Source organism: Octopus bimaculoides, chromosome 18 (genome assembly GCF_001194135.2).
Source record: "Octopus bimaculoides isolate UCB-OBI-ISO-001 chromosome 18, ASM119413v2, whole genome shotgun sequence".
Lineage (NCBI taxonomy): Eukaryota > Metazoa > Mollusca > Cephalopoda > Octopoda > Octopodidae > Octopus > Octopus bimaculoides.
In genome coordinates, this window is record NC_068998.1 from 39986794 (window position 1) to 40002735 (window position 15942).

Below are 15942 nucleotides of genomic sequence, written 5' to 3' on the forward strand. Positions count from 1 at the left end.
ATATAGTGGAGAATTGGACAGATTTTATAATACCTTCCTAAAGTAACAGTAGCCTAAATGCAATAACTCCTTTCAAAAAGATACAAACAAGGATGGTACAGACACAGTTGATTTCTTTGTTAATTAGTCAAATGAGAGGTGATGCTCATGACTTGCACAGGCATCACTTCCAGACAGGTGAGATCAAGGTGGCTGATGTTCAGTTCAGGGGATGAAATTCTAGACAGTTGCAGTTGGGTTTTGTACATGATCTGATATAAGGTTGGGGTGAATGAAACATAGAAGTTGGTGAGATATAGAATGGATACAACAAATGGGACAGAACAGAAGTGGTATATAGCCTGATGGTAGAGAAACCTTTATAATAGCAATGAAAGTGACTGAGAAAATATTTAACACATCAGTCAAGTGGCCACTTTTTTAATGTGTCCAAGGATATTTGTGCTTGTAGCAAGAACACTACTCAGTACTGTGAGAGGTACTGTAATAATGTTACTTGCACTTGAGCTATTGGCCTCAATATTTTATGGAATTAAATGGAATTCAAACTGGAGAATGATGTAAGTAAATTATAAGCAATGCATTTAGTCCAGCATCTTAGTTATGACCTTAAGAATCACAATTAATGACAAAAAAAAAAAAAATTATCCTTATGACAATCATTTTCGATACTGGAACAGAACTCTGCATTTTTTAAGTAAGCATTACAGTCAATTCACCTGAACCCAATTGACCACTAATACTTTTACTATTGAATTTAGATGTGGGTAAATCAAATTGATCCCAGAACTTGATTAATACTTTATTTTATTGACCCTGAAAGAATTAAAGCAAAGCTGATCTAGTTGAGATTTGGACTCAGAGCATAAAGACCCATGACAAATACCACATGAGACTGTCTGACACTAATGACTCAGCCAATCCATCACTTAATAATAATGTATCAAATTTTGGCACAAGGCTAGCAATTTTAGCAGGAAGGGATTAACTGATTATATTAATCCCAGCACTTGATCGGTACTATATTCTATTGACCCTAAAAGGACGAAAAGCGAAGTTGATCTTGACAGTATTTGAACTCAAAAGGTAAAGAACTAGAAGAAAGCACTGTGCATTGTTTCTGATGTGCTAACAATTCTGTCAGCTCATGTCTTAATAATAATAATGCTTCTTAGGTACAATACCAGAAATTTTGGAGAGGGGACTCATTAATGACATTGACCCTATTACATGACTGATACTGTATTTTATCAACACCAAATGGATAAAGAAGGCAAAATTGGCTTTCATGGGATTTTAACTAAGAACTAGAAGTGGAACAAATACTTTAAGGCATTGTGTCCGAGGCTATAACGATTTTGCTAATTCACCACCCTTTAAAAATTGCTTCTTGTTTAAGCACAAGGCAAACAACTATTTCTTTGGAGTTGGGTGAGGGCGTGTGTAGTCATTTTATAGGAATCCTAAATACTTGATTGATGCCTTACTTCATCAACCTGGAGTGGAAGTAAAAAGCAAAGTTGACTTCAGAGGAATTTGAACTTCGAACGTAAAGAGCCAGAATAAATACATATTTTTTTTCCCAATATTTAAACATTCTGCCAACCCACTGTCCTAATGTTTGTTTCTAATACAGACACAAGATCTGAAATTTTGGGGAAGGTAGTACTTGACTGGTACTTATTTGATCAACACCAGACGGACGAGAGGCAAAGTCGACCTCAACAGGATATCAACTCACGACGTAAAGGACAACAGCTTAAGTTCTGAGTTCAAATCGCGTCACGTTGACGTTGACAACTATCCTTTAAGTGTAATAATGGTTTGTTTTTATTTTATTTGTTAGAGGAAGGTATAATCAATCTAGTATATTAATTTAGGCTTAGTGATTTGGACGAGATTTTTACACAAACTCAATACAGCGTTTCACTGAAAATAGAACGGATGTCCACCATTCTGCAAGTCTCCGCCATCTATAAATAATGGTTTCAAATTCTGGCACAAGACCAGCAATTTTAGGGGTAGGAGTAAGTCGATATTACCGACTCCAGTGCTCGACTGCTACTTATTTTATCGTCCCTGAAAGGATGAAAGGCAAAGTCAACCTCGGCGGCATTTGAAATCAGAAAGTAAACACGGATAAAATGCCGCTAAGCATTTTGCTCGACGTGCTAATGATTCTGCCAGCTGACCGCCCCACTAGTAATAACAACAATAAAAACCCGAGTTCATTACCTATCCGGGGTATTTATAATAACAGAAACAAGAATAAACAAAATCCACATGCCGGCGTATAATAAAGGTTTGATTTTAATGCAAACAAAAAATAGTGAAGTAAATCGTACCCGTGTCCCTGCGTAATTTTCCCAAGTCTTCCATTGAAGTAAATAGTGGAACGTAATACAAATTAATAAAACAAGCTGAAATACTCATTTTAAGAGCTTCCTACTATAAGTTTTCTACACACACATATATCTAATATAAACACACACAATATTATATATATATATATATATATAAATATAAAGTAATTTATTAAAGTCGATTGAAAAGTTAAATGGGCGGATCATGAAACGCGTCCTCCTACTTTAATCGATGTATTTTACGTCTATTAATAATAATTCATTCAGACTAAAAAGACAATCGATAGCAAGAAGACGTGCAGAACAAAGAAAATGATATCATACAAACTTATAAATATGAGCGGCATAACCACAAATATAACCGCAAGAAATACATTATTTTAGTGTTTGTCATTAGACAGAACAACAGCTGTGCATTTCACTTCTTAGGTGAGGTTAGCATAAAATATGAGTTTTTCTACAGTGTTGCTTTGCGTAACCACATCATGCTGTAACGCTTCTCTGGATATTTCATTACATAGATGACAATACGGCCGATATAATAGACTGAGGTAGGTAAAAATTTATACCATACATTCAATGCTTAAAGCTGAAAATTACTTTACCTCTTCGACTTGGCCCGAATCCGTGTCTGCCATTTTGGCTAATGTTTGTATCACGTGATTGCTACTTCCGTTTTAAAAACAGTAAACTTCCGGCTGGTTTTCCTCCCTCCCCACCTCTTAGCTACAACACTTTTTTTTTCTGAGACGAATTCATTTAAATAGCAACTGTATTGCTTTTTATTCACAGCTAGCAGAAATAGCTGCTTTCGATAATTAGCTTATTTATTTCATATTTTAATACATTAAAAATACATATTTCCAATTCGTGTGTTTCTAGGTTAATTATGCACAAACAACAGCTAAAGTCAAACCAGATGGCTCACGCACTTAGTCGGGGAGAAAACATTATTTCGTAGGACAAATTAATTCAAAGAAAAACCGATATAAAATTATCAACGAATTAACATCACATTTCGGTGAATAATATCTAATGAGGTTCATGTTTGGTTTACTATCTTAGTGAAATTTTTTATTCAAATTCCTTTTTAAGCGAATAAATATCAAAGTAAATTGAATCGTCTGTTACCACACTGTTTCCATATGCGCTCCCTTACCATGTTCTTCCACAACTTCTGCCGACTCCATAAGTGGCAGCTAATAAAACATCGCTGTTCTCAATAACCCTAGTCTTTATCTAGTCTAACCAGTCGTTTGAGAAGCGCCTCACTGGACCATTGTCTTCTTTCACCTGGCGCTTCTCTTCTTCATCACGCCTGTAAGGTAGGATTAATCTAATATTTATTTATGACACTTTGTCATTAACATAATTTATTAAAATGCATGTGTATATGTTTATACCTATGTATGTGGTGCGTGTCTGTTGTGTATATGTATTTGTGTCTACGTATATGACTATATATGTATGTGTGTGTATATATATACATATATATATTCGTGATTGTAAATAGTTTGGTCACAAAGTGGAGGATCAACTCTCAGTTGCCAATAACTTATAAAGTGGTCACCCGTCATCTGTAGATCTGTCAGTTTCTCTGTGTGTGTGTGTGTGTACCTTTACATATATTTATCTTGTGAGATAATCCTTATTCAGCTACTGGAGGTGGATGTGGAAGGAGGTGAAAACATTAACATCCATTCATCCACATTTACTTGCCGTTTATTTATTTGTTTGTTGTTCGTTCGTTTGATGTAGTGTTTCTTTATTTACCTTTTATTTAATCAAACAACTGCAGCCGACTAAGTTTGTAAGCTCCCGGCAACTCCCGCCTCGAGCTATTTTTACATTCATTTACCTCCGTTGATGTTCTTTCTCGGCAAAAGAATGAACGACACTACATCACATCCACTCAAAGTAAATCGGGGAAGATGATCGATCTTGTTTGTTTTCTTACATCTCAATTTTAAATGAAGACTATACGAATAATAATATTAATATTGTTACTATTAAATAGATATTGGTTCATCCTTGTTATTTTCTAATCATGTTTTGTTTTTTATTTTATAATTCTATACATACAATCCTATGACAACCCATTTCTGTGTTTATTTATTTCTATATATTCTAATTGTTCAACTGGATTTCTGTTAACCCCCGTGAAAAGTTAAGATATTAATTGCTATTGTTATTTATTAATTCGTGAATTTATATTATTTACATTATAATTTCCTGAAGATTTTTTTTTGCCGTTCTTCGACGAAATTCAAAATTAAAACAAAGGTTGTCCCTTGACATGATCATAATTTATAGGGGAGACAGTTCGACCATTTTGTTCCAACCCTTATTCTATGGGTATCCGCCTAAAACCATTATGACAACAACCACAACAGTAGTAGTGTTGATCATTGTAGTTGTTGTCATCGTCATGCTAGCAGTAGTAGTAGTAGTAGTTGTAGTAGTAAGAGCAGCCACAAAACTGATTTTGGTCAAAGAAGACTTAAGATGTGAAGCCAAGAAGCTGCTGCTACTACTGACACTCCAACAGCAACACTACATTATTCCCACTACCACCTCCACCACAACAACAACACTAGACTCGGAGGCCGCACTGCATTGTATTTTTTACCTCGACACCACACTACAACTACATCCATTACAGATTATATACAATAAACACAACGTCGGGGTTCGCCTTAGATCGTAGGTCTGCATCATGGCTTGAACCAGGACTAAACAGCAGTAGCACTAACTTCAGAGTGCACTACATCAAAACGTCTTAAGACACGAAAAAAACCCCCCGGAAAACATCCGATAATGCAGTCGTCCTTAAGAGATGTGATAATCACGGCTGGATTGCCATTAATCACAGGTCTGTGCGATTGGGTGGACCTGGCGTTAAACAAAAACGACAACACCACTTTATACTATCGAAAGACACACCAGATAATATAGTAATGATGAGACTGTCTTCGGTCACAAGTCTGCTCTGTCAGAGTTGTCCTAGGCTAAACAATTACAACAATAAACACCTCAAGCCAATGAAGGAACCTTAATGTGGTCACTCTATATGCTAGAAAGAGCAGCCAATAGAACCCTGCATTAGGACAGAAAACATTAGATATATTCATTTTACATAACTCTAAACTGATGAGATGATCATGGTTAGAATGCCTTAGAGTTTAGGTTTGTTCAATCGAGGTTGACCTGGAATAAAATAGTAGTAATAAATTCCACAAGTCATCGAGAGTCACTTTCTAGTTGCCCTACCTGTTAAAAATAGCAGCTAGATCTTTAAGCCATACTAACTATATGGAAAAAGGACATGTTTGATAATATACATTATGCCTTGTGTGTGTGTGGATTTGGTTATGGTTTGAAATCTTTGGTTCAATGAGGGCTGATCTTGGTGTAAACAAAACTGTTACATCACACTCACACATACATGTATTCACATACATGCACATGTGTGTGTGTATTAAATATATTTATTATATAAATGTATATATAAAATATCATGTGTATGCGTGTGCACATAATTGGTGATGTTTGTCTCTACTGAAACAGTGTTACCATTTCCCAATGATTATTACTAAATTTCACAGGGACATCTTAGATGCAACTAAAACCCTTCCCCTGCAGGTCGGAGATCTCTTTAAACAGGGATGAATCAAGAACTCAAATGTAGAGGGGTTGAAAGTTGTAATGGAGTAGTAATTGAGTAGGAGTGTTAGTGTGCAATATAGCAATGTCAGTTTATTATGTCAAATTGTTTTTCTTTCTCTTTCAGTCTTTTAATCTATCTCTTGCTCACACTCACATTTTCTCATTCATCTTATGATATACACTGAGTTGTGAGATGGAGAGACAGTATAATGTTTGAGAATATTTCAAATGTTATAAAAATTAACAGTTTGATTCATTGAGTATAATACCTGAATATTTTAGAAGTATAAACAGATGTAAATGTGAAACAATGAAAGAATAAATTATTTTCTATCTTCCATGGTATTGAAACTGTGTACTAATTTTTTGAAGATATGATCTTTTTTAAATGAGGAATTTGAATAATGATAGCATTCTGGATATACTGTCTATATATTTTGTGTGAGATATTGTCTCTCAGTATTGTTATCTGTACTGGCAGATTACTTTAAATCAAACATGATTTAATATAAATATATGCAAATTTAAATGGAAACAATGGAAGAATGAATTATTTTTCTAACTTCAATGGTATTTGAAACTACATATTAATGTTTAAAGATATTAGTTTTAAATTAGGAATTTTTATAACCTATTTAAATCTCAGACAGCTCCAGTACAATAGCCATGATCCAATCTCATTCCAGTACCTCAAAATAGTTGCTTGATATGTCTGTGCACCAAACTGCTAAGCTTGCCAGATAAGAAACCTCTTGGAAATGATATCTTATCTGACTGGATCAGTACCTTGGTAAAGGCTGCAGTTTTGCATTCTCAAAGCCCCTTTGCTATCATTTTCAGTGCCTGTTTACCAGTCAATCCTCGGCAACTTTAGCATAATCACCAATATAGCATGACAGAAGACATACTATATCAATCATAGGGATCATCAAAACTACACATCTGTCATATACAACCAAGCACTTGATCCTCACTAAAAATATTGTGCGGTCAATGGCTAGCAAGGATCTTAAACAGTGTGAACTGCTAACTCCAGTGCAAATCCAGCAGCAACACTTGAGATATTCTTTAGGCAGCTACCTATGGTATTCAGCAATTGCAGCAATATGTCCACCGAAACGAATTACTATTCGAGATAAAGCAATGCAAAGAAGTGTATACAAAGATAAAATAATTGGTAAAATGTAACCAAAGAGAAGTAGTTTTCCTTCATGATTCTCATGAAACAGGCAAAACTTCTTTGATCAACCATATTTTGGTAAAAAGTACATTCACTGAAGTAGATTGCTATTGCAGTGGCTTCATCTGCAGTAGCTGCAAATTTGTTGTCAGGCAGCAAGTTTGCTTATTCTGTGAGCATGGAAAAACAAGTTTTAAATGAATGAGCAACAAATAGATATGTACATTAAAATTAGTCAGTCATTATTGAGTTCCCAATTTTACCTCAGCAAAACTGACCTATGAGCATACTCTTCCAGTCATAAATATCTGATATTTCTTTCTTTTTTTTTTTTTAGACAACAGTATATCTAGGATTACATAATGTGACGTGTCTTCCTGTTTTTAGGACAGTAGGACATAATGTAAGAAAGATTTAGGTGACATCTTTAACAAATCAGATGACTACATTAAGAATGGGTTGCTGAAAAATTTTTAAAACTTTGTTGTTTATGTTATTTAAACCTAAGTCAGCCATGATTGAGAAAACTTAGGATCAAAATTCTTCCAGTCCTAACCATCTGATACCTTTTGTCTGACAGTGCTTTTAGTAGACTTTGTCTAAACTATCCCTCCCCGTCCTTACACAGTGGAATGTGATATGTAGGGGCACATAGCTGCTATTTCCAGACAGTAAAGCAACTACATAGATCTTCCTTGTTGGCTGTTTTTTTGTTTTATTTGTTAATTAGAAGAGATGGGGGTAATTACTTCCTATAGAACATTTAGTCTCTCCGAAACATTGGGTTATGGAAAAACATGGGTGGGCAGGTTAAATAAGGTTGAAAGTTTTGTGTGTGTGTGTATACACATATACACACATACATGCACACATCACACAGACACATCTGTGTGTGCGTACATGTATGTACACACATATTTGCGCATATACATTGACGTGTGTGTGCCTAACTGAATACAAATGTATGCGTGTGTGTGCGTCTGCTTCTTTTGTTACTTCAGTACGAAGGTTTCTCCAGATGACTACAACAAACTGAAAATGGCCTTTATCATTGTCAATGCCGCCCCTGTTTATGTCACAGTAAATGGAACCCTCTGACTCCACCCGCCTCTCTATGTAGGATTTATTTTGTTGATGCTGTTGTTGTTGATGAATGTGCTTGTTAATGCTGTCTCCGATCTCAAATCACCCTGTGTTAATACCATTATTGCAACAGTTAGTCATATGATGTAGTGGACTTGCTTTCCACGTTTCAGTTTTAATCATTAAGTTATGGCATACATAACAGCACACCATGTAAGTATACATTACATACAAAGACACATACATACATATACACACACGTTATGTGTGTATGTATATATATATATATATATATATATATATATATACACACACACACACACATATACACACAGATGTGTATATATGAGTATATGTATGCATGAACATGTGTATATGTATATTTACATACAGACAGAATACACATCCATACATACACACATACACATTTGTGTATGTGTATATGTTTATATATATATAAACATGTATACATGTGTGAATATATATATATTCATACATAAATATATATAAGCATACATATACATATATATAGACATGCACACACATACACATACATATACATACACATGCTCATATGATTAGGACACTTTGAACATAGATCTGTTTAATGAGGAACTAATCTAGGACCAAACAAGAACCAGAATAAATACAGCAGCTTGAAACCAACTCCACAAAATATCACAAAACAAAGCAAAAAAGATCATTTCTCCTACAAGGAAAAAGATAAATAAAAAGCGAGGGGACTGTTTCAATGCATGACCCAACATTACGTAAAGACCATGTTTTTATTATATTTATTTTATCTTGCCTTTTTAGAACAACAGCATTAAGATTTGTAGGCTTCCAATGAGACAATCTCTGGTTTACTCATTTATGATAGTAAGAATGATTGAGGAGCACCTATGTTACTCGGGCAGAACAAATACACCAAAGTGTATTGTTTGAAAGCAGCAATTTATCAGTTTTCTTTGCTGATGCATGTCTCTTGTATCTTTCATTGGTATACCTCATGGCTCTAGTCATTGTGCTCTGGTCATGCTGGAGACTATATTGATTATTTTGGTTTCAGTACTTTGTCTAATACTTGTTTTATTTTACTTGCAAGACAGAAATGCAAAGTGGACATTGTATGGGAGGTAACTTAGTTCTTACCCCACACTAATATATATACATATATATAGGCTGTGTGGTAAGAAGTTTGCTTCCCAACCATGTGGTCTTGGGTTCAGTCCCACTGTGCTGCACTTTGGGCAAGTGTCTTCCAGAAATACCCTCAGGTTGACCAATGTTTCGTGAATTGAATTGATTAGTGGAAATTGAATGAAGCCCATCATATATATGTGTCTTTGTGTTTGGATTTGTCCCCCAAATTACTTCACAGCTGGTGCTGGTTTGTTTATATCCTTTGGTTTGGCAAAAAGTGGCCAATAGAATTAGCACCAGGCTTAAAAATAAGTACTAGGGTTGATTTGTTTGGTTAAACCCTTCAAGGTGGTGCCAGCATGTCTGAAGACTGAAGCAAAAGAAATGTAAGAGATAAAAGATACACACAAACTTACATACAGACAGACAGACAAACAGATACACACACACACACAGGTAGGTGAATAGACGGAAGTAGTACTCAACACATAGTTGGTATTGTAACAGGTTGATTGAGTTCTACATTATTCAAAGTTTCATAGGCACAGATATGCATTTTCATCTTCAGATGTGTACAGTCAGATGTATCTACATCTATCTCTCTCTTCCCCTCTTTCTTTCTCTATATATGTGTATGTATGTATACACTCATACACACACATTACCTACATGTTTGTACATGTACATAGACACTCATATAATGTGTAATTATATCTAGGTATTCATATAAAAATATCGTCTACCATTCTCCAAGTTTCTCCCCTTCCCTTGTTCTGTTTTCTCACTTTGGTGCATAAATTTCAAATATAATTTTTACTGAGCATCATCCTAAATTAATGATATCATAATAATTATTTTTATATATAAAAAAAAATGCAGCCTGTAATAAATGAATATATAAATGTATACAGGTATAAAATATAATTAAATGGATGACTAATTATAAACGAAATATTTAAAGTGTAAAAATTAAAATATGAACAATTGCTTTGTAATGTTTTCACTGATTGAAGTTACACAAGTATGTAATTAGAATTTTGGTGGTTAGCTTTCCACCACCACCATCACCTAAAAAAGAATGAAAAAGGAAAGAAAGGTTGTAGTATTTTCTAGACACGCACTTCAACATGTATGTGGATTTGATTTTTTGTGCTGTAATTGTGTGCGTGCGTGACGTTGTTTAGCACCCGCCAGGTCAACCTTGATTGAACACACCTTTGATCAAAGATATTCTAGTCGCGTTGATTTAAAAAAAAATTTTTTTTTAATTCAGACAGTATATCTATGACTACATTTCAAATGTGCCCTCCCCACCAATTTTTTTTTTTAGTAGTGTGATTTGAAGGAGATTTGGATGTTATTTCTATGAGATTGAATGACCATGTCAGAGTTATTTTGTTGACTGGTAGTGGGTGATGGTTATTTTTTGTTGTTGTTTAATTCTGAGACAGTGCAGATTTCATAGACTTATAAATGGTTAAAAACATTCCAAATATGGCTCTCCCATCTTTTATTCAGACATACTTTATTACTTACTGGGTTTTGAGGCAAGGATAGTATGAACATGGTCTTCATGGGCCCTTGTAGACTGGTGAGATTGACGCTCTTTATGTTGTTCATGAAGTATTGTAAGTTAACCCCTGTAGGAAAGGCAAGAGTAGGGAGGAAAATCTAGAGTGATGATATTCAAAGGAGTAAAAAACTAGGTGTAGTAACTAGTACTGAGCTTGTAGTCTTGAAACAGTATGGGTGATGAGAGAAAAAGAGATGAGAAGGTCAGGAATACCTGAGTAGAGGTGAGACCAGACCTGGCATCTCTGGGGATCAGAAGCCATTAAAGTTGCTGAAGGAGAGAAGAGAGAGAGAAAACGTGACAGTATTCTTGTGAGCCAAGGACTAGAATGTGTCTGTGAGTGATTTGATGCCACTTGGTTAAATGGCTGTTCTGAGTGCTGTCTGGGATACTGCAGCAGCAGCACTCTCAAATGTGGGAGCAATTTACTATATAGGTCTCACTTAAGTTTTTGTAGAATGTCATCTACAAAATCTCAAAGTTTTGTAGATTACAAGGACTAGTCTGGGAATATGGTCCTAGAATTTCCAGAACCATGTTTTTTTAAAATTTATTTTATTCTATTTGTTGTTGTCATTGTTATTGTTGTTTGATTTGACTCAGGTTTGGTCTTATTACCAGTAGGGTTTATGTGGGTAGCTGATTACTACCTATCAAGTACTCAAAACCCTTCTGATAATCTTTCATGTGCCTCAGAGGCCAACATTCTACAGAAGCTCTACAGGACATTCCATTTCAATCACCTTCAACCATCTGTCAATATCATTACTCACAGTCCGTCATGCACCAATTATTGACACAAGCTTTACAGTTTTCATATTCCAAATTCTCACAATTTCAAATTTTAAGGGATTATATTTAAAAAAATTTTCATCTTTCTTTACAATCCTGGAATCAAATGGGCATGAGGGACCAATTAGTAAACAACTTTGCTTTTCCTTGTCTATTATTGTTATATCTGGTTTATTATTTTCTATCTTCTTATCAATTTGAATTGGAAAATCCCATAAAATCTTGCATTTCTGCGACTCAAACACTCTTTTTACCTGATGATTACACCAAGTACTTTCAGCTTCAAGCCTTCATTTCTGACAAAGCTTCCAGTGCAAAACTTTCACAACTTAGTCATGTCTCTACTTCTTATATTCTCTCTGAGCCAAATCGGGACATTCTGCAACTATGTGTGCCATTGTCTCATCCCGAATTCCACACACTCTGCATTTTGCTGACACCTCCTCCTCATATCCATATTTTCTCAAGCTGTTTGTCTTGGTTCCACATACATCCTCAGTGGCTTTCCAAAACTGACCATGCAAAGATTCTTCTTCTTCTTCTCCTCCTCCTTTTGTTTTCAAGTTGGTAAGGAATTATTTGAGATTTGAGGGAGATTTATTTCGCTTGCTATATGCAGCAGCGGAACGAAAGAGACGATGATCACAGCTGGAACACCTTTGATAGTAGGTTTGCTCAATCTTGGTCGGTAATTTTAGTTGTTCCAGCCATGACCTTCATACTGAGCCAGGCTGTGCACATATGCTATCTTGCAACATATACTGTGTCCCATATCCCAGCGTATATCAATGACTAGTATTTATTTTTCAACGTCTGTCTGTTGAGAGAGGAGTTGACTCCATTGGGATTTGAACTAAAGAACCAAGTGATGTGAAAGTAAATACTGCAAATGTACTCAGACTCTGAAAGCTTCACTTTGATAGCGATTGTGTGACATTTTATGAAGATAGTCACTGGAACTGGAAAGTTAATGATGGCCTGGAGTCAACGTGATTCAGATAGCAAATATAAATAAGAAATGTATGTTGGCGAAGGAGAGATGAAGAGACTAATGTTTTGTTGTTGAAACAAGTCCCCCTCCTCCCACAAAGAAATGTGAGACAGACTGTATGTTTGTATATATATATATATATATATATGTGTGTGTGTATGTGTATATATATATATATATATATATACACACAAACACACCATCTAACACATACACATATATACACATACATGCAGACAGACCCTCACATAAACACACATTCACTCACATTACATACATACTCTCACACACACACAAACACATACACACATTATGTACACATGAATATATTTAAATAAAGATACTGTGCAAGTGATGATAGTGTTCCAAAGCTGAAGACAGAAATCTTTCTCAGAAACAGTGAAATGGAGACAAAAACCAGAGTATCAGAACTCAAGATTCTATGCCATTCGTTGTTCACTATTATCGTTTTACTGTAACATTAAAACCAGGAGTTCTAGAAGGTTATGCTGAGAAAACATCAATGATTTATCATATATTATATTAACAAAAATATATCTTGTATTACAATTTTCTCTCCCTTCAGGAAATTCTATTTATATATTAATATTTTTAAGTTGTGAATTAAAATTAAAAATAAAGCCTAGGTGTAGGGAGGCTGTGTGGTTAAGAATCTTGCTTCCCAACCATGTCATCATGGATTCAGTCCCACTACATGACATCTTAGGCAAGTGTCATCTACTTTAGCCCTGAGCCAATCAAAGCCATGTCAATGGATTTGGTAGATGGAAACTAAAAGAAGCCTGTTGTGTGTGTGTGTGTGTATATATATATGTGTGTGTGTGTGCATTTATGTTGCGTTTCTCTCACATCCTGCTTGACAACTGGTGTTGGTTTGTTTATGTCCTCACAACTTAGCCGTTCAGTTAAAGAGATGTACAGAAAAAGTGCCAATTTGGGTGGGGGGGGCTTTAATAAATAGTATATATAGGCATTGGAGCTCGGTTTGTCAGATCCTGTTAAACCATCCAGTCCATGCTACTATGGAAGATGAACATTAAATGATGTTATACATGTATTATATATATTTCTTTGTAGTATTGTTTTCATTTCTTTCTCTTTTTTTGTTATGGTGAGGAGATTGGTTAATAGCTGGTGTTTCATTTTAATTTCAATCGAGAGATCTCTAGCTTGATAGAAGCCAGAATCATGTTAATGTGTGTTATGAGTATGTGTGTGGGGGAGAGAGAAAGAGACTGTTGTAGAAATCAAACACAATTACATTTTCATACATTCATATTTATTTACAATACACATTAAATCTCCCCTGTCACTCCCAATCACCCACTTTCCTGGCAACTGATTCGTTTATACATCACTCATATTGTTTTAACTCACTCTCATACAGCTTTCTCTGTCAATGCAAGCATTTTGTCTCTACAATTTACATACAAACTCATTTTCTCATCCAATCTCTTAAATTTTCACATGTCCACAACCCACAACAACATATTTACGCATTTGAGGACATATCTACACGCTTACTGAAATGGCTGGACATAGCTGCTGGATCTCCCTCAAATTACATCCTGCCATTTTACGAAAGGAAGATGAAGTGAATTATGAATGGTGGGGTGCTGAGAAAATGATGTAATGAACATGACAAGACCACCTTTGGTTAAGCAACTGTACTTGTTCTCTTTCTGACCCCATCCCCCATCCTGTTTCATGTGCTCTCTTCCCAGAAAGCATATACATGCCTATAAGTCTTCTTATTGATACATTCATACAAACTACAGGGTGTCCACAAAGTCTGGGTACATGGGGGTTAACACATACTTTAAGAAATTATTATTTCTTATATTTAATTGTTTAAGTTATGATTTTATTTACTCCATGTACCTAGACTTTGTGGACACCCTGTAGTATGTGTTCATCTATGTATCATCTATCTTTCTAGATGTCTATTTGTCTATATTTGCAATAATTCCCCTTTATTCAAATGTTTGTGTATGTACATACACACACACACACACATAATTAATTTTTAAAAAAAGGAGGACAAAAATGACAAGAAAAATACAGTGCGAGGACGTGGTACATGCAAAGACCTGCATATATACACAACTCATGCATACACGCTTAATTGTCACTCACAAGTGAGTGTGACCTGGCAGCTTGTACCATGCTTTTGCTAATTGTTTTAGATGCCTATGTAACCACAAGGAGAGTTAGACACACACTCGCCCCCACCTCACTTGATCCAAGGGAGCATTGAAGATGTGCAATTTGTTAGCTGTAGGGAAAAGAGCTGCTTCAGCACCAAGCTGGTACTAACTTTCTGCTCAGTAGACTGAAATAATGTGAAATTAGGTGCTTTTCTTAAGCAAGAGGTCAACACCATAACCTTTAAGCCATGTACCTAGTGGTTATTGTGTTGACCAAGCTTTGAAGTCACTGTCAACCTTTTCTTTGTAAAAACTTAAGCCTTTAACATTCAGGTTACACTGCCAAATTTAATGCTTATTTATTGATATTGATTTGAATAACCATGCATTATGTCCTAGCTTCAAGAATTTGGTGATATAACTGTTAATTTTTAGAATGTCATTGTAGGGTTAGTGTGAGAGGCCATATTCAGCCAGTTTGAACATAAAACATATAGAAAACTTTGGCTGGATATAGCCAGTTTAAATGCTAAATGGTTAATTAAACAGGTATTCTATTCTCCACTGAAAAGTATTGAGTAATCGTTCAGTTTCATGTTAAATTGTTTTTATACATAACTTAACATAAAGAAGCATATATATTTCATGTACACTAAGAAGCTTTTGACTTCAGTGCTCACATACATATACGGTCACTGTACACTTGTTAATGTGAAGATAAATCTATAGAACACTGGACAAAATGCCTTGAGTTATTTTCTTTTAGTTATACATCCCTTTACATTTGCACTTCGAATTCTCCTGAGGTTTACTTTGACATTCATGCTTGAGTGGTTGATAAAACAAATTACCAGCCAAGTACTGGGGTCAGTTTAATCAGCTGTTACCTCCCTTGAAATGTGTGGCCTTCTGCCAATGTTAGAAACCATTATTATGTACTCATTTATATAATATATATATATATATATATATATATATATATA

At 35.0% G+C, this 15942-nt stretch overlaps 1 protein-coding gene and 1 long non-coding RNA gene across 4 annotated transcripts in view; one reads left to right on the plus strand and one right to left on the minus strand.

Moving 5' to 3' along the window:
* The window catches only part of LOC106883153 (vacuolar protein sorting-associated protein 41 homolog), a 172996-nt gene extending 169916 nt beyond the window's left edge, over positions 1–3080 (minus strand). Inside the window, exon 1 of one of the 3 annotated variants that reach the window (XM_014934063.2) lies at positions 2969–3080. In XM_014934063.2, coding sequence (XP_014789549.1) covers positions 2969–3001 — 33 coding nt within the window. In that variant the 5' untranslated portion in view covers positions 3002–3080. The remainder of the gene's footprint in view (positions 1–2968) is intronic. The other 2 variants (XM_014934065.2, XM_014934061.2) reach the window with 2 other exon arrangements.
* Positions 3081–3239: 159 nt separating this feature from the next.
* The window catches only part of LOC128249796 (uncharacterized), a 308813-nt gene continuing 296110 nt past the window's right edge, over positions 3240–15942 (plus strand). The window contains exon 1 of the long non-coding RNA XR_008265899.1: positions 3240–3688. This is a non-coding gene — a long non-coding RNA (uncharacterized LOC128249796). The remainder of the gene's footprint in view (positions 3689–15942) is intronic.